At 32.3% G+C, this 25,592-nt stretch overlaps 4 protein-coding genes across 5 annotated transcripts in view; 2 read left to right on the plus strand and 2 right to left on the minus strand.

Moving 5' to 3' along the window:
- On the plus strand, window positions 1,762–8,889 carry LOC109354763 (cysteine--tRNA ligase 2, cytoplasmic-like). Its single transcript, XM_019597470.1, has 10 exons — window positions 1,762–1,991; window positions 3,270–3,333; window positions 4,633–4,794; window positions 5,921–6,091; window positions 6,167–6,448; window positions 6,549–6,674; window positions 7,571–7,792; window positions 7,904–8,020; window positions 8,126–8,209; window positions 8,313–8,889. Exons 1-10 carry the CDS (start codon window positions 1,819–1,821, stop codon window positions 8,634–8,636), a joined length of 1,725 nt encoding a protein of 574 aa, XP_019453015.1. The 5' UTR covers window positions 1,762–1,818; the 3' UTR covers window positions 8,637–8,889.
- Window positions 9,436–15,581, minus strand: LOC109354394 (chaperone protein dnaJ 15-like). Its single transcript, XM_019596868.1, has 12 exons — window positions 15,495–15,581; window positions 15,176–15,330; window positions 14,015–14,138; window positions 13,070–13,152; window positions 12,882–12,993; window positions 12,691–12,795; window positions 12,529–12,579; window positions 11,757–11,846; window positions 11,566–11,674; window positions 11,318–11,466; window positions 11,183–11,236; window positions 9,436–9,922 (listed from the first exon to the last, which is right to left on the minus strand). Exons 2-12 carry the CDS (start codon window positions 15,298–15,300, stop codon window positions 9,725–9,727), a joined length of 1,200 nt encoding a protein of 399 aa, XP_019452413.1. The 5' UTR covers window positions 15,301–15,330; window positions 15,495–15,581; the 3' UTR covers window positions 9,436–9,724.
- The window catches only part of LOC109354396, a 10,876-nt gene continuing 3,923 nt past the window's right edge, over window positions 18,640–25,592 (plus strand). Inside the window, exons 1-2 of one of the 2 annotated variants that reach the window (XM_019596870.1) lie at window positions 18,640–19,818; window positions 20,509–21,170. In XM_019596870.1, coding sequence (XP_019452415.1) covers window positions 19,276–19,818; window positions 20,509–21,144 — 1,179 coding nt within the window. In that variant the 5' untranslated portion in view covers window positions 18,640–19,275 and the 3' untranslated portion in view covers window positions 21,145–21,170. Of the gene's footprint in view, window positions 19,819–20,508; window positions 21,275–25,592 lie in introns of those variants that run through there. The other variant, XM_019596869.1, reaches the window with a different exon arrangement.
- Window positions 22,119–25,073, minus strand: LOC109354393 (LEAF RUST 10 DISEASE-RESISTANCE LOCUS RECEPTOR-LIKE PROTEIN KINASE-like 2.1). Its single transcript, XM_019596867.1, has 3 exons — window positions 23,652–25,073; window positions 23,534–23,569; window positions 22,119–23,364 (listed from the first exon to the last, which is right to left on the minus strand). Exons 1-3 carry the CDS (start codon window positions 24,325–24,327, stop codon window positions 22,229–22,231), a joined length of 1,848 nt encoding a protein of 615 aa, XP_019452412.1. The 5' UTR covers window positions 24,328–25,073; the 3' UTR covers window positions 22,119–22,228.

Consider the following 25,592-nt stretch of genomic DNA (forward strand, 5'->3'; position numbering starts at 1 on the left):
TTTTGTCTTTAATATTTTTTATTTTTAAAGTAAAATTATATAATCCTAAATAATTATAATTAATACGTTGAATAATATAATAAATACAAAAACTATAACATGAAGTACATCCAATAAAAAACATTATAATTTTTTAAAATAAAAAATACAAATTTAATATCATAAAACAAAAATGCGGATCGGCAAACACAAAATGTCTATCGACACATTAGTCAATGCAAATTAAATTGTATGATTCATTTTTACATAAACTTAAAACATGTTTAAACTTACCCTATGAGTTTTGTTCGAATGTAATATTTCAAATTTTATTTTTTATTCAACACTATATTTAGTTTTTATTTACTTTCATATATGATATTTATACATTATTAATGCCAAGTTTTTACATCCTTAACTATCATTCATAATTTATATATATATATATATATAATTCTTACTTACTTAAAAGTTAATAACTTATTAATACTGATAATAATGTAGAAAACATTTATGTTCCCATTGCACAATCCCTTTTCACTTATGTCTAATAACATATTGTTGTTTGTCAGGTTACATAATTATTATTACAGTTAAGTTCATTTATTAAAATGAAAATAGCGAAATTTCTCCCGTGAAGGATAATTCACACAAAAAACTCATTTAATAACACAATAATCAATTTCGAACGTCATTTTTAAAAAAAAAATGTGCACTTTTAATGGGAATATTATATAGAAGTTGATATTTTAGATCACACGGTAATGCAAATAATGTTCTCAGTGTGCTAATTTTTATTTTCTAAAATTTTATGTTAAAGTCAACTCCATGAATAAAAATGACTCAATATTGAATTTATATTTGTACTATATCCGTGTAAAGTTTGTTACAAAATTAATTTTATGTACTAATTAGTTTTTACAATGTAAAATGAAAAACCTTAATTGATATATAGAAATCTCCAATTTTGAACAAACTAATCACTCTTAAAGATTTTTTTAAAAAGAATTAAATTTATCGTGATAATATATGATGTCAGTTGTTAAACATTAATGTTATATTATTAATTTATAATCATCATATAAAATTATGTTGATTAAATGTTTCTTACTAAATAAATTTCACTAGAATGCTGAGATACTAATATCGTTTTCCATATTTAATTAAATAAAATGATTTGTGAATCAACAATTTAAATTGTGTTTAAATTTTATTTTGTAATTTTGTATTTTTTTCTATTCTTTTTATTTCTTAAAATAATATATTAACATGTATAAACAAGCCATAATTATATAAATTGCTTATCTAGACCCAATAAGAATCTATGCAGAATTGTGTGAATGAATTAAAAATTGAAAGTAAGGGAAATTGAAAATGTCCAAAAACTGAAAGAATCGAAGTAAAAAAATTAATGAATTAACAACATTATTGTTAAAATTGAAAGCAATGAAATGAAAGGAATTGTGAGAAGGGAAAGAAAACAACTGCTTGCCAAATTTTGCAATTGCATGTGTTAGTAGTATCTGATTGAGAAAAAATGTTTTGAAGTTACAAATGGAATTGAATAAAAAGTAGATTTTTCTGCATTAAAAGATTGTATGACAAATAAATGTTTATATTTGAAATAAATCTAATGATGATTTGACTTGATTTTAAAAAGAGATCCTAATTTTTTCTAATTAAAATCAAATCCTTTTAAGACAAAAAAGAACTTAAATATAATAAAATAAACTCATAATATATATATATATATATATATTTTTTTTTTTTTTATATTCCAACGGCGTTACAAAACGAAGAGAGGGTTTTGAGAATCAGTAACATTGAGAGCGTGTAGCAATGGCGGAAGAGAAAAGTGAGTTGAGGATTTACAATTCCATGACTAATGAGAAAGAGATCTTCAAGCCCAAAGAACCTGGCAAGGTTTCTATGTATGTTTGTGGAGTCACTGCTTACGATTATAGCCACCTTGGTCATGCTCGCGCCGCCGTTTCTTTCGATGTATTCTTCAGGTAAATGCCTCTTATTCCCTCTCTACTCTTATCAAGTTTAAACCTTTTTGGTCCAATACCAATTGGGTATGGTTGTTTTTTTGTTTTTATTTATTGCTGGATTTGTCTTTGGCAGTTTTAGAGTGACTATGATTGTTGTTCGTTGTTCATATCTGGGTCAGTTTCTGAGGGAATAATTTTTAACTTGCTTATGTTAAATGCTTCATACATGTTACACTGAATTATATTTCATTTCACTGGCAATTGTATATTTTGGTTGACATGCCATGTGTAAAACCTGAGTGAAGAGAACATAGAACAGACTATTCAATTTGTGTACCGATAGCTATCCATTGTAAATCATAATAGGGCGCGCGAAACATTGCCTTTTGTAAATCATAATAGGGCGCGCGAAACATTGCCTTTTGTAAATCATAATAGGGCGCGCGAAACATTGCCTTTTGTAAATCATAATAGGGCGCGCGAAATGTTGCCTTTTGTAAATCATAATGGGGGAAATCAATGCTTTGCTTAATCGCGTACCGACAGATGTACAGTCCATTCATTTTCATTAACCGGCTTTCTGCAATAAATGTTTTCACAAATGTCAATTTGGGTCTTTTTTTGGGTAGAAAAAACAGGATTTCTACAATGCTGTACATATTTTGACAAATGTCAACCTGAGCCTTTTTTTGTCAAAAAATGATTTGGTACTTTTAAAATTTGATTATCACTTCTTTTGACTAGTTTTATATATTGTTCGTAAGATTTAGTTATAGTGACTAATTGCATCATTTGGTGTGATGATTTCAAGACAAATGACAAGGATTTAGTTTATAATTGCACTTTTAAAATTTGATTATCACATGTGGAAGTTAGCTGCTGAAAGTTAATTTTGTGCTGATGAAATTAGGATTTCATGTAGATGCTAGTTAATTTAAAGTTGTCTTTCTACTTCATTTTTATTGCACTGTCGACTATTTAAAGCTTAAGCTGTGTTTGTTGCATCTCATGGGTAAGTACAAACTGTACTTCACTTCAGATATCACTGGTTCTAATTCTACATTAAAAATTAATACATGGATTAGGCTCAGTTTATTCCTTGCTAAACTTACTCTTATTTTCAATTAATTTAAGAGAAAATGGGTTGGTTGAGAATGTCTTCCTTTATTTTCTGATTTTCCCATGATGAGATTGTTGTCCTGCGATTATTATGTAGATTTACTTAATTTTTTATTCCAGATAAAGATTGAGAGTTGACATTGGGTTTGTACCTGTGCTTAACATGAAAACTTGCAGGTACCTTAAGTACTTGGGGTATGAGGTAACATATGTGCGGAATTTCACTGATGTTGATGACAAGGTGAGGATAAATACCCTTGGCTGGTGGCACAGTAGCTAGCTTAGTATAAAACTTCATCTCTCTCAATTTTTGTTTCTACATCCTTATCCCTTTCACACGATTACAGTCCTTTAATCCTTCTAAATGCATATTCCTCTGGACTAGTGATTGATATATGATTACAATATCAAGTTAAAAGGATTTATGCTACCAAAGGGATAATATAAGGTGCTTGTTTAATAGATCAAAGTACAACCATTTAATATACAATATGTAATTGTTGTAGTGTCTCCAAGTTGAGTAAATTATATATGGCTATGGTCTTTTGGACCATATTAAAGTATTTTATGTTTATAACTAGTACTGTATTGCCTATGTTTATGAATATATTGGTAATTACGTGTATATGCTCAAGTACGGGTAAATATATCATAGTACCGTCTTTAATATCATAAATGTTGCAACATTTTCTAATGATTTTTCCTTATGGTCAAAATGGGGGTGAAAAATTCATGTATCATTTTTATTTGTAAATCTGTATATAAAATTATCCATCTTTTCACCACATCTTACCCTCATTTTAAACTTTCCTTACTGTAAGAAATGCATATCATGTGTTAGATAATACAAAACCATTTATGTGCATTCACCCAACAGCTTAAGCTTTTGGGACAGTTGGCTCTTGGCATGGTATTAGAGCCTCTATGACCATGTGGTTAGGAGTTTGATCCTTGCCGTTCTTCTAAATAATAAAAAGAAGTTAAATTTCAGCACATGATATGGTGGACATGTGCATAGTCCACACTTCAAGCTCAAATGCTATTGGGTGAGCAAGCGTGTTAGATAACATAAAACCATTCATGTGCCTTCACCCAGCAGCTTACACTTTTGGGACAGTTGGTTCTTGACAATATGAAAAGACCACTCCTACTGTCTTAGAAATTAATAAGACTTGACGTTGTAGGAAGCCAAATCAGTGCTTATTGGGATAAAAAGGACAAGTAGCTAGTAAGAGTTGTACGTGAGTGTGTGTGTATTATGTCAAAATGTCAAATCTTTGATCTAATCACCCCATCTGGTGTTCTGCTACATTAGGATTGGTTGGTCAAAGAGACTGAATGTCCGATAAAGGGTTGTGTTTTGCAGGATTTCTAATTGTTATCTATGGTCTATCATTTTGCATTGTTTTGTATTATCTCCCATTGAAAGTTTTTGGCTAGATTCAGAAACGTATTATCTCCCATTGAAAGTTTTTTGCAAGTGTTCATTATCCAGCTGTTCAATGCTGATTAGAGACTGCTAATATCTGAATTGTTGCAGATAATTAAGCGGGCAAATGAGACTGGTGAAGATCCTTTGAACTTAAGCAACCGTTTTTGCGATGAATATGATCTTGATATGACTTATCTTCAGTGTGAGAGCCCGTCTCGGGTGCCTCGTGTTTCTACGCACATTGGCGAGATAAAGGACATGATAACTCAGGTTTAACTTTGCTACTAATATTGCTGTGTTTCACTTTAGTTTGAAACATATAGGGGAATTTCCTTCAATGGAAAGCATTTCTTTTTGTAGTACTTTGTTTAAATGGTATTCAAATATCTGGACAGTTGGACATGTTTTTTTAGTTATCAGCATTTCTATTTTCGTAAAGTGCATGTAGAAATCATGTATTGACTGTGACAGTTAAGTTAAAATATCAAGATATTTTCTTGCTTCTTTTGTAAGATGATCTGGATACTTTAGCTATGTTGTGTACTCCCTCGTTCCCTATTTATTAGTCATTTTTAGTCAATTCACACAGATTAATAAATGTAGGTAAAAGTAATTATCACTCTCAGAGTTATCAAAAATAACATTCCAAAATTACCCCTTCATTCATTTCTATCTACTTTAATCATCACTAGAATGGTGTAACTTTTATCATGGGGAAAATGATTGGTTCATTGGAATATGAAGGTAGCAATAAATATAGAGTGGAAACATTCAGGGTATGTTTGGTATAATAATTTTTATTATCACCTAGGGAGTATAAAGTGACTCATATTTAGGGGACCAAAACCTTCCAAAATTATGTAACTTATAAATAGGGACAGAGGGAGGACTTTATATATAAAAAAACATAGAAAGCACTTACTTGTTGCTCATGGTTCTAACTTCTAATGAGGGATAAATTTGAATATTCTCTCCTATGCAGGCTCACCTATCCCCCAAAACTTTTTGAAAGTCTTTGTTTGCATTCAAATAATAAGTTGTTCCTTCTTCAATCTTCCAGCTGTTTATATGCTATTATGATATTTTAGCTCTCTAACATGGGAATAAAGACATCCAGATTGAGCTGGTATTCAAACATCAAAGTATAAAGAAAAAAGGTTTCAAAATTTTAATATTATAGAGGTATAACGATGCAATGTCCAAGTGAAACATCAATGAAGTTGCAAAATGTGATAAACTTAGCTATCTGAAGCAGCTATCATATTTGCTAGGAAATACATTTAGGTTGCATGTTGTTTTCCTTAATATATATGGCCTTCAGGGATGAAAGCACAAATACAATTTGATTTGATTGTGGTTAATGATTTAAAAGGTTAATCTGTAATTTACCATGCAGATCATCAACAATGGCCATGCTTATGAAGTTGATGGTGATGTTTTCTATGCTGTTGAAAAATTCCCAAATTATGGCATGCTGTCTGGACAAAGGCTAGAACATAATAGAGCCGGGGAACGAGTTGCTGTTGACTCAAGAAAGCGTCACCCTGCTGATTTTGCATTGTGGAAGGTGCTAAAATCTCGACTGGTTATTTAAAAAAAATAGTAACATTTTGGAATTTCTCTCATTTCTTGATAATTGCAGGCTGCTAAGCCTGGTGAGCCTTCCTGGGACAGTCCTTGGGGTCCTGGAAGACCAGGGTGGCACATTGAATGCAGTGCAATGAGTGCTTGTTATTTAACTCATAAATTTGATATTCATGGTGGTGGAATTGATCTGATCTTTCCACATCATGAAAATGAGATTGCCCAGAGCTGGGCTGTGGACAACGAGAGCAATGTCAGTTATTGGTTGCATAACGGGCACGTCACTAATAATAATGAGAAGATGTCAAAGTCCCTGGGCAACTTTTTCACTATTCGTCAGGTTATTAGTTTTTAAGTTCGGCAGAAGTTTTTTCATGGTCGAAGTCTCTTGCAGGATGTGCTTTGCACATCTTTCATGAAGTTTGCTTCACTTTTTGCAGATTATTGAGCGTTATCATCCACTTGCATTGAGACACTTTTTGATTAGTGCCCATTATAGATCTCCGTTAAATTATTCAGTGGCACAGCTGGAGAGTTCATCTGATGCTGTTTATTATATATTTCAGGTAAAAATCCCTAAATAGTCTTATGAGAAATTCCGCATCATTGTTTAGAGTTAATGGACAAGCTCATCTTGAGGTTGAGCAGTTTCTTCAATATGTAATATGAATTTGTATTCACGGAGATGTGATATATTTTTGTGAATCCTTAAATTAGCGTTTTTTGTTATAATTTACAAGTTAAATAAGGAAAAAACATAATTGAACAAAACTGTTTTTTGTTGGGCTTTGGTTCAATCTTGTTTAATATAATCCTGTTGCTGCCAGTTTATGCAATTTTGGTACGGTTTGAATCTATTGACAGTAAGTATTACAGCTATAGATGCCTATATGCTCTAAAGCACAGATACGTTGAACACTATGTCGGTGTCGGACATGTATCCGACACGGATATGCTCGGATTCGTGAAGGATATGTATCCCTAGAGTATCCAAAAATTAAAATAAATACAAAAAATAAAGATGAAGATACATTATCTGATACGTTTTCAACAAAAAATATGATAACATATGATACGTTTTTATCAATTTTATGAATTATTTATTATTCTACTATATTTTCTAGTTTTGGTACTTGTAATTTTGGAGGACAATGGTGTACAATTTCCATTATATTTTCCACTTTTTATATTTTGATTTACACTTATAATTTTATCATTTTTATGTATTTTTTACTATTTTATACATGTATCCCTGAACATATGGTATCTTATATTTTAGAAAAAATGTGTGTCGATATATCGGATACGTATCGTAATTGACATACGTATCCGTACATGTGCTTCAGAGCCTATATGTAACATAATGGATCTCATTGCTCAAGGGGACTTGTTCAAAAACAGTTTATTTTTACTTTTGTGGTGTCCTTAATTATGAGAAGAATTTTGTTCTTTTTTATGTTAGACACTTCAAGATTGCAAAGATACTTTATCATCACTTCAACAAGAGGGCACTGATGAAAAGAAAAATGTTCCTCAAGTGGAAGAGGCAGCCAAGGAATGCATTAAGAAGCTGCGTATCGAGTTTCAAACCAAAATGTCAGATGACTTGCAAACACCGGTAATACTAACTGGTGCTCTCCAAGAGGCCTTGAAATATATCAACAATTCTTTGAAGAAGCTGAAGGTATGTATTTGAAACTAGTTTCTTGTATTTTGTGACTATATGCCACACCCCTTTTCCCGTGTCTTCGATATATGCAAGTACTTAATGGTCTCTATTTTGGGTGCCTTCCAGAAAAAGATGCAGAAAAGGGCACAGTTACAATTGATTCAATCACTAATTGAAGTTGAGAAAGAAATTGGAGAAGTTCTTGACTTACTAGGATTTTTGTCCTCCAAATCCTATGCCAAGGTGAACCATTTTATTAGAATGCGTTTCCTTCTCTGCTAAGTACAATCTATAGATAGCTATTGATTTGGAAAGTTGAAGTGAAAATAATTGTTATTTTTTGATCAGATTCAATCACAAATTGAAGTTGAGAAAGATATCGCAAAAGTTCTAGGCTTACTAGGATCATTTCCAACTAATTCCTATGCCGAGGTGAAGCATTTTATCTGAATGCACTCACTTGTCTTCTATGTGTAATCTATAGATAGCTATTCATTTGGGAAGCCTTCTGAAAATAAATGTTATTTGTCATCAGGTTCTGCAGGAGTTGAAAGACAAGGCATTGACGCGAGCAGGTTTAGCAGAAGATGAAGTACTAAGTCTGATAGAAGAAAGAACTCAAGCAAGGCTTAATAAGGATTTTCCTAAGAGTGATAAGATTAGAACTATTTTAACTGCTAAAGGCATTGCACTTATGGATGTTGGAAGTGAAACAATTTGGAGACCATGCATCCCAAGTGAACCACTTGTAGCAGAAGTTACACAGAAGGCACCTATAGTTGAAGAAAAACAGTCAACACCTCCAGTGGATAAAAAAGTGGAGCAAGAAGGGAATGTGCAACATGCTGCATCAACATGAGGGTTGATCAATGTCACTCCACATAGCTATGCTTTATATAGAACTGTTTTATAATTTATCATTGTTGTGACATGAGGTAGCTTCATTTTTATAACAGGTACATGCTAAGACAAAGTGCATTGGGGTGTAGGACTTGGAATCATTTTACGATTTTACTCATTTTGGTGGTGCTATATATGTTTGGCCTGTTAAACATGTCAACTCAATCATGTCTCTAATTGGATTATGGTGATTGAGAAGTAATAATAAAAATTATTGAAAGTAATAATAAATTAGTGCTTGTGATGAGCAATTGTTGCAATAGTATTGACACTCGTTACTCGTATTCGAGCATGAGCAATTGTTGCATTAGTATTGATACTCGTTACTTGTATTCGAGCTCATCGGAGGAATCTGATGCTGCATCAACCACATTCTTGATGTGGGGATCGATTGAGAGTGTGAACTGGTTATTTTTTGAAGAAACAAGGGCTGTGAAAGTTTCAGAGTAGATGTGTTTATTTATAATGAGTTGTAGGTTATTGCATGTCTTTGGGTCTATTTATACAGTGGATTTTAAGTTGACTTTTGAGAAGACAATTATTATTATTATCATTTGTATAGAAATGAGTAACCAACAAAGAAAGATAGGGTGGTATTTGTGGATGTCTCAATCGAAGTCTAAAGAGTAAAGCTAAATAAATATTGAATGAGTATTAAGGTTATGCGATTATTACACATTCAAATTGAATATTATGTAAAAATCTTTATAGACTATAAATTTACTTATTCTGTTTGACAAAGTTGGCATTACAGAATATAAAGAGTAATATGAACAAAACTATTACAAGAATGAATAATATCATTACAGTATCAAAACTATATATGTCCAGAATGCTACAAGGGAATTAGATGAATCTCATTGGATGACCAAAAAATTGGAAACAGGAAGACACATATACCTTTGAGTGCAACTACATACTAATGAATAGACCAATAAACCAGTTTACAACCTTGGTTAAACCAAGCAAAGAAGGAAAATATTCCAGGTATATAACAGGGTGCTAAGTTTGATGTCATGACTGTAATCAACCTCTTATCAGGAATCCTTAAGATTTGAGGTTAAACCATTTCTTTTTGCCGGATTTATCCTTTCCATCTGACCCACCATCCTCAGGGCTTCCTTCACCGGAAATTTTGCTAGAACTTCCATTGCTTAAATTACTAGTACTCCCACTAATAATGCTTGATTTGACAATGGTGAAGGAAGAATGAATATTGTCCCTTTGTTTCAGAAGCTCATCTACCTGGATAGCAAATAAGACTCAACAAGGTCATAACTATGAAGCACAGATACGGATACGTATATCGGATACGATACGTATCCGATACGTCGACTCACATTTTTTCTAAAATATAGGATACGATACGTTCAGGGATACGCGTATAAATTAATAAAAAATACATAAAATATGATAAAAAACATATAATACGTGTCTTGATATTTTTTTTTATTTTTTTTATTTTTGGATACTCTATGGACACGTATCCTTCGCGAATCTGAGCGTATCCATATCGGATACGTGTCAGACACCGACACGCGAGGGTATTTGGCGAATCCGTGCTTCATAGGGTCATAAAACATAAATTACATCTTGGGTCAGGCCAAACATGAGTTTCTACGTGCAAACGATAAAACAATTACGTTCTCTAGATGATATAAGTTTTTGAGCCTATAGCATAACATGAAGAAAGCAAACAAAGAAAATTTTAACGGAAAACATGCATAAGCATAATCTCAAGAAGTGTAAATAATTTCTCATTGCATTTGTGAGCATCTATAAGTCATCCGGGGGGTCAGAATCACTGTCAGTGGGAGCTAGACAACTTAATTCTGGCTAGAGATATAAACAATTCCTGGTTCTGCACCCAAAGAGCTTCTTAAGAATTTAGGAGTCATGGTTCTTTAACGTGGCATTGCAGCCTCTATGACTAAGAAATCGAGAGTCCGATACTTGCCGTCCCATTGTTCTGATTAAATTGTATTTCCAGACCAAGGTTTGGTTATTCATGCTTCAAGCTAAGCAAACCTTGTATGAAGGAGAGGGTTAGAGATTTAAACCATTCTTGGGCTTACACCTAATAGGTTACTGATGAGAACCGTGGGAGACCCTCGGCCATATAAACCCCAATGTGAGAGTCAAGTCTCATACCTTGCAATTGAATCAACAGTTTTAGGATAGTTATTTATCTGACATTCCGTGCATCATATTTCACATAATAATACACCTTCAAGACACAACAATTGAATTGTTTATTTTCCCCCTTTGAAGCCCTTCATCTGTGACATTACCGATTATGGGCTCTTTTTTATTTTTGGCCAGCCAAACAAGCAGGGATATGATCTTTCTAATCTATCTAGCTTGCCACAACTCAATGTAAAAGATATGATCTTTTCAAATAATTTTTATCTAAGCTATGAAAATTAGTAGTAAAAAGAAAGCAAATGTGTGGATTTCAAGATATGCACTTGTGTTATAAATGTAGTACAAGTTGAAAGAACGTACAGACTGTTTTTCTATTGTGTATCTATCTGTCACTTCCTGATAGCGTGCCACTGCCTGAAAATGTTAAGAGAAAAAACACTGTATAAGTGCCTCTAAGCAAACTATAAGCCATGAACAACAAAAGCCAATACTTACCTTTCTATATTCTGCTTCAAATTGGTGTAGCTCATTCCTCTTTCTTAAAATTTGAGCCTCAATGTCCATAAGCTTTTGGGTGGTATCTTCATGTGATTGTGCACATACTGCCTCAATTGTATAGCTAGCAGTCTTAAAGAAGTTATCCCCTAAACAATATCAACTTAAATCAGTGTAAATGTAACAAATAGTTTACTAGAAAAAATAACCCAAGCAACGAAAATAACAATAAAATAAATTATTCAGACCATAAACAGCAAAGATATGAGTGCCGGGCTTTAGTTCTGAGACTTCACAAGGTTGAAGACCTTCCAACCTTTTAAAGAAAGCCCCTTCAGGATCCTTGGCCATTGCTAACTGCAACCACATCAATAAACGTAAACACCACTTTCCAAATATCTCACAAGGAAAATAAACTTAATGAACATAATTTTCATACCGCGTTTACAGTTGAATCCATTCTGTACACTTGAAAATGTAAGAAATACATTCCTGCAGATGTCACCTTGCCAGTCTTCTCGCTGTCTTCCTATACAGAAAGACAGTTACATACAACACTAACTAGATAAAGACCTAATTGTAATTTGCACAAGTACTACATCAATAAATGACTAGTTGCAGTTTATGCAATATATAATCAATTACAAATAGCTTTAGATTAACTCGAATAGTGTATCTTAACATAATCCATAAAATCACTGGTTATAGGATGCAGACTACACAGCGCATACTCTCCTAATGTTTGTGTTACATTTTTCTCTGACTTTTAAGCCTAGCAGGCACATGATTTTACATAATCCAGTTGCAAACATTTTGACATTCATTCACGGGGACTTGATATCGTCCAAATGAGAGGCACAAGAACCAACAAGGCCAAAGGCTTAATAACAACAACCAAAAGTATTGAAATTCCTTCTGTCATGCCCCTGCTTTTTTCTTCTAAATTCACACCAAATGATTGATTTTGGATGCTCAATGGCTATCAATATTATGCTACAAGGGAAGGGGGAAGAAAGAGATAGAAAAATTGAGCTAAATGTAAATGGATGATACTATAATAATACAACATTCTAGAGACATAATCACAGTTGATGAAAACATTAATAATACCAAGTTCATAATTATTTCAATTTATTATCATTAGTTTGCTAAAGTAACAAGTCAAAGGGGAGGAGGAAGTAAATGCAGAAGCACTGGAAGAACAAAACTACCTGTAATGCTAAACCATAGCCACCATTTGCATCATGTTCAAAGTAGAGCAACTGCAAAAATAAGTTTTCAATATTACAATCCAATATCATATTAATCAGAAGTACAATTGTAACAGATGGACAAAGACACCAAAATTGTTATAATAAAGGCACCAGAAATACCTTGAATTTGCTTTGTGCAGTTGAAGTAGCTCTTATTACAATCCCTGACTGTGCTTGCTGCTCATTTATTGTCACACCAAAAAAATGAGCACACTGCTTCTCTACCTGCAACAAATTGTGACATAAGTGGAACAAACATACCACCACGAAGACTACTTTATCGCTTAGTTCATCATGAAGGAAGTAATAACCTTTCCACTAACTGATGTTCCAATCGGAAGGGGTCTGACTGTAACAGTGCCATTCAGAGCTTCTTCAAGTACATTAGCCGAAATAGTAGTCTTGATAGGAACACCCAGCTTGCTATAACCAGGTGGGATAAGAAACATAGAAAAATAAATAATTTTGAAAATCAAGTGGTCGTGTACTACATTCACACCTGAATAAAGCTGCAAACATTGTGTTGACAGTCCCAAGATTAGATAAGTCAATTTCCACGTCCATGCTATCAGCATCAAGTGCCTGATATGAATTTGCAAAATAGCCTAAAGAATGTTATACATCGAAGGAGAACTGTTCCATGAGAATAAATCATTGGCATCAAGGAGTAAAATACTACTGAAACTTAAATTTTAAAGAATTGGCATGCCATAATAATAAAGATAAATAAAACATGTACGATTTTTATAGCAAAAGAAATATTAGATTATAAGAGAAAAATATACAAGAGGATAAGACATCCATGTAAAAACAACTATGGAGTAGTGACAAGCATGCAACAAAGAGACAGAAAAATATATGTCAATTGGTGGCAAAAAGAATAGTCAGCCAAAAGAAAGCAATATAGGAAAACAAAAACAGAACATCTGTACATGAAATATCCAATTTTGATTAAATAGATTTAGTAGGAGTAAATATGTTGTAAACTTGTAATCCACTCGCATTACAAGTTGCGGACAGGGAATATGAATGTCTTAGCTCCTCTCTCCTGATAGATCTACATGTTGAAAGCTAGGAAGCAAGGATACAGCACGGGACACAGATACGATATGACAACAATTTTTGAAGTGGTATATGAAAGTGTCTGTCAAATACTAAAAATATGACAACAATTTTTGAAGTGACCACGCTTCATATGTTGAAAGCACAAGACACCTTTGCAGGTTCAATTTTAGTATACCAGAAAAATAAGATGATAAAATGGGCATACTCTCCAGAGAAAATAAAGTCAAGTAGTCAAATAATGCATTTCTTATATGTTTGCCCAGCCAAATACTCCAATGTCAGACACATATTTTTCATTTTTATCTTGTAGGAAGAATTGGAAAAGAACAACTGAAAGGGAGAGAAAACAGAGCTTTAGATTCATATAGGAAGAAAAGACCTCAAATCCTGCACTGTTATACTGCCTTCTCTTCTCTGGGTCAGACAAGATACTATAAGAATATGCAACCTCCTTAAATAGTTCTGAAGCTTCAGGATTGCTGGCATTCTTGTCCGGGTGATACCTGCCAATCAAATAAATATTTGTAAATAGATCCAACATATGTCCATTATCATCATTTTCATAATGTCATTCTTATACATTAGATAAGTACACAGATTCCTTGATTCTACAAAAACAAAACAAAATGATGCCAAGAATATATTTATATTGCTCTAACTGATTTGGCCCTCCTCTGTACACCCAATTCACTTCATGAAGTTTTACCCTATGAAACTTTGACATTTCATAATAGTTGCTCACGAACACATATCCATATCAGATACTTTCAGACACCTGTAACTGCATTTTACATTTATATTTTGAACTTTATATTGCTATAGATGAAAATACAACAATAATTAGACAAACATTGGCATATTATCAAGTTTACAGTGACTCATGCTAGATTTTAAACACAATTCCTCTAATTCTAACTTGAGATTGAGATTTTATATTAACTCTAGTAATTTTATATTTGTATCATAACCATTTTTGTGTCATATAATCTCTAAATTTGTCATATTCTTGTTTCCATATCATGACACATTTGTATCATATTCGTGCTTCCTATGTTTTATCAACTAACAATGTTACCAACAAGGCGTTGGTCTAGTGGTGTAAGGCCCTACTGAATCCCCAAGGTCGAGGGTTTAATTCCTGGGAGTGACACTTGTTGGGATGGGCAGCCACGAACCCCGAAAATGATTAGTTCCTTGTCCAAAAAGCAAGGGGATACCCTTGGTAGTACCAAATAAAACTAACAATGTTCATCATCTTCGAGGTTCATCAACTAAGAACACTATGTTAATGACTTAATGTTGTACATAACAAAAGGAAACCCAGAGAGATGTCATATTCTGCATTTATGATTAAAAATATCCTGGAATCAGACTATGAAGGAGAAATAAGCACCCCATTAGCAAATAAATGAAACATAATTAAACAAACAAAAAGACCTAACACTAATCAAAACAGAAACAAACATAAGGACATGTACAAATTACATAAAAGTTGAAACCCAAAAAAAAAAAAGAATTGAGTTTTGAAAGAAAAAAGTACTTGAGAGCTAGCTTTCTGTAAGCGGTTTTGATTTCTTGATCAGTAGAGTCCCTTGTGACAGATAAAACCTCATAAGGATCACGTCGATTTGATGGGGTAGATGGTCCTTCTATATTCGAACCCATGTTTATACACCAACCCTTATTTCTCTTTCTCTATTTCAAAACACACATCAATTCAAACAAAACAAAATAATAATAATCAGGTTTCAGAGACTAATATAACATATTATTCATTGCAATAAGAGATTAAACATGCGATTCAAAGCTTCATTGGATGAGATTAGGTTTGAAATTAGAGGGGAAAAAAGAAGAGATACTCGTTTGTCTCTTCAGACACAGGTGAAGGTCGTGCTTCTGTTATGGAAAATGTTTGTATGCGACTAATCAGAGACGCTGTATTTTTTTTATTATTTATGTTATTTTTATTTTCATGGTGAGTTTATCTTGTACTTTTATTTTTTAAGAACATTTAGGGTGGTGCATTCTTCGATGTTCTGAAATTTTAAGAATGTTATTGCCTTAATTTTCATCGGATTTTTCTTATTTTTATACTTAGGATATGTTCAGAACACATTATTTATTAGCATGATTTGGTCACGTTCCAACAACATAAAAGTCATAAAGCGTGTTTGGTTAACAAAATTCATAGTGGCCCAATTCTTTTTGCACTTTATTTGTTTTTAATATATGGTTATATTCATTTTAAAATATAAGAATATGAGTAAATTACGATAATCATATAAAAATAAGAATGGTTTATGACATTATAGAAAAGATAATTAGTAATCAAAATTTATAAGGAAATAGAACAAATTATAAACTAATGTATAGGATATAAGTATTATACCCAAGGATAACATTTTCCATTTTCAGTGACTATTAATTAATTTATTTTCTGAAATTTATTTATCAATTAAAAAACATTATGATGTCATATTAATCCTAATTCATTTTTTTATTCTTTCACATGTAATCTTTACTCTTATAAAATGGTATTCATATTACTCATTTTTCTCAAATCTTAAGCACCTATTTATAAATTAGTTTTTGAAGAATGATAATAGAAGGAAAATATTTAAGTCTTTTTTCTCCCTTATTTATTCACCAAAAAGTCACCCATAGACACTCGTGATACAAATTTATCTTTTAAGACATTAACTTCTTTAAGGAGGAGAATAAGTTATTGCTAACTTGTTACTATTACCACTCAAATTCTAATATTAACAATGCATCCCAATATAAAAAGATAAAAAATCCAAAAGTAAATTTCAAGGCTAAATTCCATCAATCATCAATGAACAATATTTTTTTGAAGAAAATGCCTTACAAATCATGGTGAGAAAATCAATTTATTTGATTACTTTGTTGATTGATCTTAAAACATATAGGTGAGAAATACATTCATTAATATAAAAAATAAAAATCTTAAGACACATTATTATATTTAAAAAAAAAGATAGCTCAACTTTAAAATAAGATTTATAAAAGGCCTGAGATTACCATAAATGATATTTATTTGAAGAGATAATCACATATCTCTAAAAAATATTATTTTTTTAGCCCTAAGATAAAGAATACATATTTTTTTATAGAGAGTGAAGGACGTGCGTGGTGTTACTATGTTATGACTACTACTAATTGATGGTTCATCCACCCACGATGACCATGGATTAATTTCTTATTTTGATTTTTATAATGCACTAGATTGTGGGTTTTCTGTACAGGTATATCTGTTACCTTAATGACTTAGTTCCTTGTTTCATGGCACAGAGACGTGAGATATAAATGTCTCAAAAATGAGTTTCCTATATGCACCTAGAAAGAAATGGAGATATAAATGTTTGAAAAAATATTAGTAATAAATAATGTTATAGTTATTACAATGTAAAGTATAAATGTATATCAAATCTTTAGAATAAAATGAAAACGTTAAAACATGAAGAAAAAAAAAGATATAGAACATGGTGATGGTGACTGGTGAGTATAACTGTATAAGAATCTTAAGTCGTTAACATTTAATTCTTGAAAGATACACAGAAAATTGAATAGTTGATTAAATATGAGTAACCAAACACGCAATAAAACAACGCGTTGGTGAACTAGGCTTGGCGGCTACGTAACTTGGTCTTCATCGGGACATACTTTTCAACGTCAATAACTCCATACTCAAATAAAACGACCCATTCTATGTCCTTTTATTAAATGTTGCATAGTAACATTAACAAATATTAATGTATCAGATTTTATTTTATACATTATCTTACACTAATAATCTATACTATTAATAAAGGGAAAATACAAAATAACTATTGTAAACTTATAATAGTGGTGGATAATATGGCCGCTCTCAATTATTTTCTCTAATTTTAGAGTGTTTACTTAAAAGAAGTAAGTTTTTTTTTCTCTGGTGAAGATAAAAGAACTTGCTATTTGTTAACCGATGTTTTGATGTGTTTTCGTTATCATTTCTATACGTAAGTACTTTGTTTTCACTCATTTTTTCATAATAAAAAAATAAATATTTTTATGCTGTTACTACACGTATTTGACTTCTATTTTAACTAAGTTTTTTACAGTTGTGATTTACAAATTAAGAAATATATTTAACACGTCTATTTGATTCAAATTTATATATTATTTTAATATTATTTATTTCTCTATAATAATTCTGTTAGTTTGTTTTTCAGTTATTGTCTCTCTTATTAATTGTGTAATAGTGAAGTTATAAAATTATTACTATTGTTTTGATTTTCTGAAAAAATAAATAGAAGCAACTCTAATTTGCTAAAAAACAATTAAAAATGGGAGGTGATGTTTTTAACCTGATTTTTTTTATGTATATTTTTCTAATTTTATATACTTAGATGCTTAAATTTTGTTTCGTTTTCTTGGTTTAGAAAGTGTAACTGTTTTTTTTATATTTTTAATATCATTAATCATTATCTATACTTCTCTACTATTAATAAAGGGAAAACACAAAATAACCACCCATCATGGTGTAATTTGTGTTTTCCTATTTTGCCCTCAATATCTTTTTATTTCTACCAAAAAACCATATAATATTATTTTCTTATTTTATCCTTATTATCTTCTTATTTTAAAAGTGTATTTAAAAAATTGAATATTAGACCAATTGAATAAATTCAACCGTAAATTTAGCGCAAAAAAAGTATATTTGAATTTAGAAAATACAAACTATATATTACAAACGATAGAAAAGCGGGTTGACAGGCACGATAGTGCATGTCAACATGCTACTAATAATAAAGCAAAAATAATAATAATAATAAAATTTAATTTTTTTAATTAATATAATATGTTTTTATTTAGATAAGATAAGATGTGAGACATAATCTAAAATTATGTTGAGAAAGCATATATAATAACACAAACCAAAACTTTGTTTGAAGTTTCAACATAATATTAATATTTGGATGCTTCCCTAGTAGTTGTCTAGTTTATATATTGGTTTATTCAATCTTGTAACGAAAAGTTTTTCCCACAGGTTTCCAAAACCTGCTATTACTGTTTTCCCTTTTATTTTAACTTCAGCTTCTTTAAAGAAGGAGTTACTATTAATTCCTATCTGAGAAGAAAACAAAGGCCAAATATAAAGTGGGATTTTGAAGAAAATACAACTTTGAGACTCATATTCAGTAATCTTCAAAGCCTTCATCACCATGAATATGAGTCTATCTATGGCACCCCCTCCTACATAAAATTCAGCATCTCCTTTTCCTATCTCACTTTCTCTATCAGTAACTCCTATCTATCACCCCTTGTTGTGTCCATATTTTGGAATTTGGATCAGATTTCACTCTTTGTGATCCTTATTTTGTTGAGTATTATTATCATTTTCTTTGGCTTTGTTGTCTATGATTTATATATCTATTAAAATATTTTGATTATTAGTAGATAAGTTTATTGCTGATATTGTTTCCAATATTCCTTAGATTAGTATTCATCAATATATAGAGCCATGCATAGATCTTTTAAGTCTCATTATTCTTCTTTACAAATATTAACTTAGGTGCCCATCATTATATAAGCCTAGATAACATAATCATTACACAATTTTCTTGTTTCAGCACTCAAAAAATGAAAACCTCAAATAACCAATACCCAATTAACTCTGTTTCCAAGCTTTTCAATGTTCAACTTCACTTTTTTCATTGCCTTACATATACCCTTGTTCTAGCCTTTGGTGTAACCCTTGGAAGCATCATCACTTTCTATCTTCAAAATTGCAGCTTTAGCCTACAACTCACTCAGTTATCACTCTCTGCAATGCTACAAACCCAACCTTTGGCACCTCCAATTGCAAAAAATGAAATATTGAATCACCCTCATGTGGAATTGAAGGAGTTTCTTCAGCCTCCTAATGTTATGCATGATATGGATGATGAAGAATTGTTATGGAGAGCTTCAATGATTCCAAAGATACATAAATACCCCTTTGAACGTGTTCCTAAGGTGGCATTTATGTTCTTAACAAGGGGTCCTGTGTTTTTAGCACCTTTGTGGGAACAATTTTTCAATGGGAATGAAGGGTATTACTCAGTTTATGTGCATTCTAATCCATCTCACAATGAATCACACCCTGAAAGTCCAGTGTTTCATGGCAGAAGAATTCCTAGTAAGGTTAGTGGGTCTCTTCTTTAATTACTTGTTACATTTGCTTTAGTCTTAATCTGAATTATGAAAATGTTCATTGTTTGTGTAATTGATATGAATTGAATTAGTCATATGCAAATGTCTTGTTACATTTGGGGTCATGGAAGTCATAAAAAATTGTTTTTTTTTTTGCATTAAAAAATAAATCAAAAGGGTACAGAGAGAGACATAAAACTGTTTCATACTGATAGGGTAAGAATGACAATTTATAGCAAAGTAATTCAGCTGATTTTGGTCCAAAATATGACTAGTATAGGTTTTAATCTATAAAGTAAAATAAGAGACCTCTTCTCTTTGTGAACCTGGTATGAGCAGGTCCTGATGTATATGGTACATTTTATTTCTTCAACTGAACAAAAGACTTTATATACTTGGTAAAAAATTGATCAATACAAACCAACATTACTTGCAAATATTTTAGTATTTAAAATGGCTGTTACTCAATTCATTCAATATAATAACATTAACAACTAGCTGATTCTGTTCTTTGGTAAAACATTCCTATAATGCAAATGTGCATGATATTTTTTTGTTCTAATTCTAAATTGGAAAAAACATGTCATACATTACAAATTCCTGCAACTTGTTTCAAGTAACAAAGAAACAGTGATTAATGATTAGTAATAGTAACTCATGTTGTGGTATCAAATAATGCAGGATGTGGAATGGGGCAATGTGAACATGATTGAAGCTGAGCGTCGCCTATTAGCCAATGCACTTCTTGATATCTCAAACCAAAGATTTGTTCTTTTATCAGAATCATGCATACCACTCTTTAACTTCTCAACTATCTACTCTTATTTGATGAACTCTACTCAAAACTATGTCATGGCTTATGATGATCCTAGTAATGTTGGAAGAGGCCGCTACAGAACCATGATGTTGCCTCAGATCACTATCATGCAATGGAGAAAAGGGTCTCAATGGTTTGAAATGGACAGAAAACTTGCATTAGAAGTAATATCAGACAGAAAATATTTCCCAGTTTTTCAAGAGTATTGTAAAGGTTCATGTTATGCTGATGAACATTACTTGCCAACATTTGTGAGCATCAAGTTTTGGGAGGGGAATTCAAATAGGAGTTTGACTTGGGTTGATTGGTCAAAGGGTGGTCCACACCCTGCTAAAATTTTGAGATCTGAGGTTACTGTTGAGTTTTTGGAGAAATTGAGGAGCATGGAATGTTTGTATAATGAAAACACAACTCATGTTTGTTTTCTGTTTGCTAGGAAGTTCTTGCCTAGTACTTTGTCAAGGCTTATGAAGATTGCTCCAAAGGTCATGCACTTCTGATACTACTTTTGGTACAGAAACAAAGGGTATCATTTGAAGTTGATTATTTAATTTATTCTTTTGATCTTCTAATTTTTTATAGTGGCATAGACTTATTTATCAATATACTCCTACTCCTTCATGTATCTCTGTTACTTAGTTACTTGAAGGCACCAATTTGATATCTAATAAATTCAAACAAGTCTTATACATTGTAAATGTAGATTAAGGTAGTTTTTGACCCGAACTAAAATGTCGCAAAAATTAGTTATATGAAATATTATAAATGAATAATTTGACCAATATTGGAGATTTGATGATCATTTTGAATCTTGTAATTTTTCAGGACCCAATTAACAAAAACAAAAAAAATTATGAGACCAAAATGAGTTTTTAACTTTTTACTCTTAGTTCTTATATTGTGTCTCATATCTCAAAACAACACCACAGACCGAAAGGGAGGATTGGAGAATGCAGCTTAACTTAGGAAGTGCTTTCATTGAAGAGGCTAAACAATAATAATGAGGCATTATTTAATTTATCTAAAAGGATAAAGTTAGAAATATGAGGTTATCAAGGGCGGTGACACTACCAATGATAAGTTTAAAGTCTTATTATTCCTTTTAAACCCGTATGTGACTAAACTCCATACGTGTTTTTAGTATTAGATTTCACTTTTCTTTTTCAATAAGTTTTAGAAAATTCAACACGGTCTTTGACTTTTTTATGTTATGTTCCCTGAATTAATTTTGAATTGAAATACTACTAAAGAGTGTCCAGCACACAAACACTAGTCATATACAATAATGATACATATTATTATTTCACTTCATTTATGAATCATTATTTAATTAATATACCCTATTGGAATATTAGAACAAAAGATAGAATAAATTATTAAACCTTTTACCTTTTAAAAGGTTTAACAAAATTTGACTATTTTGTAGTGCTTGGAAAAAAAGCTTATAGTCTCACATATTTACTTGCACTATTATTTACAGTAATACAGTATACTCCAATATGATACAAGCAATTATCAACTTTGTATTAAAATATGACATGGTATTCACTATAAACTGAGATGATTGAAAATGGATATTGAAAATTAACACTCTGAAGGATATGAAGTTTGACATGTCTCAGTAAGGTGATCTATTGAACCTGAGGTAGATCTGAGAGGTGAACAGAGGTAAGGCTTGGGTGGTATTTGCAAGGATTCCAAGCTTCCTTCCATCATATCTACCACTTTGCTTATTGTTGGTCTATTTGATGGATCAGTTTGTATGCACCATAAGCTCACTATGATCATCTTTAGTACCATTTCTTTATCGCTTTCGCTTTCAACAATCTGCAATCCCGGATCCTGATTCAGTTCGAGACGCTTGTAAATCCAATGTGGAAAATATAAATCACTTGAACATTCATCTACATCTTCAACTTCAACATTCACATTGTTTCTTCCCCCAACCATTTCTAAAACCATCATTCCATAACTGTATACATCAGATTTATGAGAGACTCCACCAAAATTTCTAGAGAACACTTCTGGAGCAATATAGCCTGCAGTTCCCCTAGTTCCCACTAGGGACACAATACTTTCTTGTCTATTACATATTTTTGCAAGTCCAAAATCTGAAATCTTTGGACAAAAATCCTCATCCAACAATATGTTGTGTGGTTTTATATCGAAATGCACAATTTTTGTGTTGCAACCCTTGTGCAGATACTCTAATCCTCGAGCAACGCCAAGAGCAATGTTAAAGATGGCCTTGCAAGTCAAATGAAGATTGATATTTGATGGTTCCTTAACTTTATATATGAACTTCTCAACTGATCCATTAGGCATATATTTATATATGAGAGCTCTTTTAGAACCTTCTAAACAGAATCCCAATAAAGTAACAATATTAACATGAGAAGTAACACTGATACTAGCAACTTCATTGATGAATTCTTCACCATTACCTTTGGACTCACTTAACACCTTTACTGCCACAAGACTTCCATCATGTAACTTCCCTTTGTATACACTACCATATCCTCCTTTACCTAATTTGTTTCTGAACGAGTTGGTCGCCTTCTTTATCTCCAAATAACTGTATCTTTTGGCTGCAAGGTGACCATGATCTTTCAGAAACATCTCAATTATTTGGTGGGTTGGGTTTTCCTTGTTGAAAATGCGTCTTCTAAAGCACCAAGCCAAGACTATCAGCACTCCTAGTGCTCCAACAACAGATGCAACTGCAGAATTTATCAGAAACTTAACCTTGCAGAATAAGTAGTTTTCAGAAATTAACTTCTAAAAATTATTGCTTCCATTTCTCTATTCAGGCTTTCAAATAAGGGAATGTTTGAAAACATTACTACATATTCATCTGAAGATTTAGTACTAATGTTGAGTCTTATTTACCTGGTGCCACTATGTGATAGATCTTTGCCCTATTTCCTGGAAAATAGGAAATACTAATGAATTAGATGATCATCAGTAGATATTTGATATTTCTTCAAACAGCAAATTAGGCATGTACCTTGGTCACAATAAAACCTTCCACTGCTATCAACTCGACATTGGCCTTCATGAACATCGTGACAAGTTAAACAATCTGGAGTCAAATCTATTTCAAATTGGACATCATAAGTTATCACATCGAAAAGGTCACTAGAACCACTAAGATAGGTCACTGGAAGCTGAACCATTGAGCAACCTATGAAACGATTGTTGGCCTTTCCGATGTCATAGAAAGTAGCGTTTCCACATCCTGTAGAATTATAAGCAAAATTGTAGTTCTGAGGATCAAGGGTGTGATTGCATGTGAGAAGGTTTGAATAATAATCTGTTTGAGAAGAAGCAAAAGGTGAGCTGACAGTGAAAGCTGAATCATAATTGAAGACATCACAACTTTTTGTCATCAAGAGTTGGCGGAGATCATTGTCTGTAATTTTAATCGTATTATGTTGAATCTTGACAACATCAAACCATTTGTTGTTGTTCTTTATAGATTTTGTGATATCAGGTTCAGGATCATCACAACCATGTATAATCAATATGCCACAGTCCGGGCGTCGTGTGTCCGTGAAAGGGAAACTGATGTTGCCGAGATCTCCACAGTTAAGTGCAGGTAAACATTTTCTAGCTGACACCAATTGTATAGGACTTGAAAACAAGAGCAAGCAAAACACATGTAGCAGCAGAACCATCATCATTTAATTTTCCCACAAATTATGAGGATGAGTTTAATTAATCAACAATAACTAACAGTGGCTTAAAGGTGATCTATTCCACTTTCATCACAAGGGGGAAGTGAAAACAATTGTGAAACAAAACTAAGGTGAGAGAAACAGAGAGCATAGAAAAGTTAAGTAGGAAAAGACAAGCACGGTTGACAACTTGACCCAGCAGCAGCCATTGACTGAATGAGTCTTTGGATTGCCTAGACCATATGAAATGCATTCATAGATTCTTCTATCCATTTAAGTTTCCTAGCAACTTCCTCATAGAATTCAAACCAGGAAAAATTAAATATTGTTTTATAGTTTTTATATAAATTGAAAATTGTGTAGGAACTGTAAAGGTACTTCAAGATTGCAATATTACCTGATAAGCCATATCGCATCTAGGATAATCAAATTCATCCCTATCTAACATGGGCTAACTGGTAGGACCACGGCCCATCACCAGATGGTTAAGAACTGACCCATGTGGTTGTCAATCACGCCTAAATGACCGGTCTAGCTAAGAGAAATGTTAACATTGACAAGACGTGACCTAGTCAACACCTATAAAACCACATACCGCTACTACTACAAGATTGATGAGCCGCCTGAAAAACACAGACTCTGCTACAAAGCTGAACATGTCGTCTGAACATTGTGGGCTACTTTCTATCATGTGGCCAGGACATGCCTAATATATGGCTACAGCAGCCTGGACAGCCGACAAAATGATTCGTCCTAGATAAAGGGCTATGTCAGTCAAAGAACAGGTGCAGCAGAGCCGCCTGATGCCCAATACGTGTAAGCATCACATGCTAGTATTGACACACTTCACTCAATCTCTCAATAAATAGAAGAGTCTCTTTATAAGGAAGTTACACACTTACACTTGCTCACTCACATTCTCATACTCTTATACTCTCACTCTACATACATTCACTTATACTAATTTTTGCCAGAGTGCCTTTTCAGGTGGAACAAATATATGTGCTAGCCTCTTAACTCCCTGATGGTGGTAACTATTCACCTTGATCTCCATTGTCTCACATTCTAATGAGACCTCAAATCAATAATGTAAAAGGGTATGAGCCACTACTTTTATCAAATGATGATGGCCACCATAATTTTCATAGTTTATATGAACTACTCTTTGAAACTCAGGGCATTTCCCTAAAAAATTATTTCTTTGGAAGACTTAGTTAAATGGAGCCTTTCTCTTTGTCAATGGCAGTATCACGTGGATGAAGCTCTTGTGG

This window comes from Lupinus angustifolius, chromosome LG08 (genome assembly GCF_001865875.1).
Source record: "Lupinus angustifolius cultivar Tanjil chromosome LG08, LupAngTanjil_v1.0, whole genome shotgun sequence".
In the NCBI taxonomy this organism is placed as follows: Eukaryota; Viridiplantae; Streptophyta; class Magnoliopsida; order Fabales; family Fabaceae; genus Lupinus; species Lupinus angustifolius.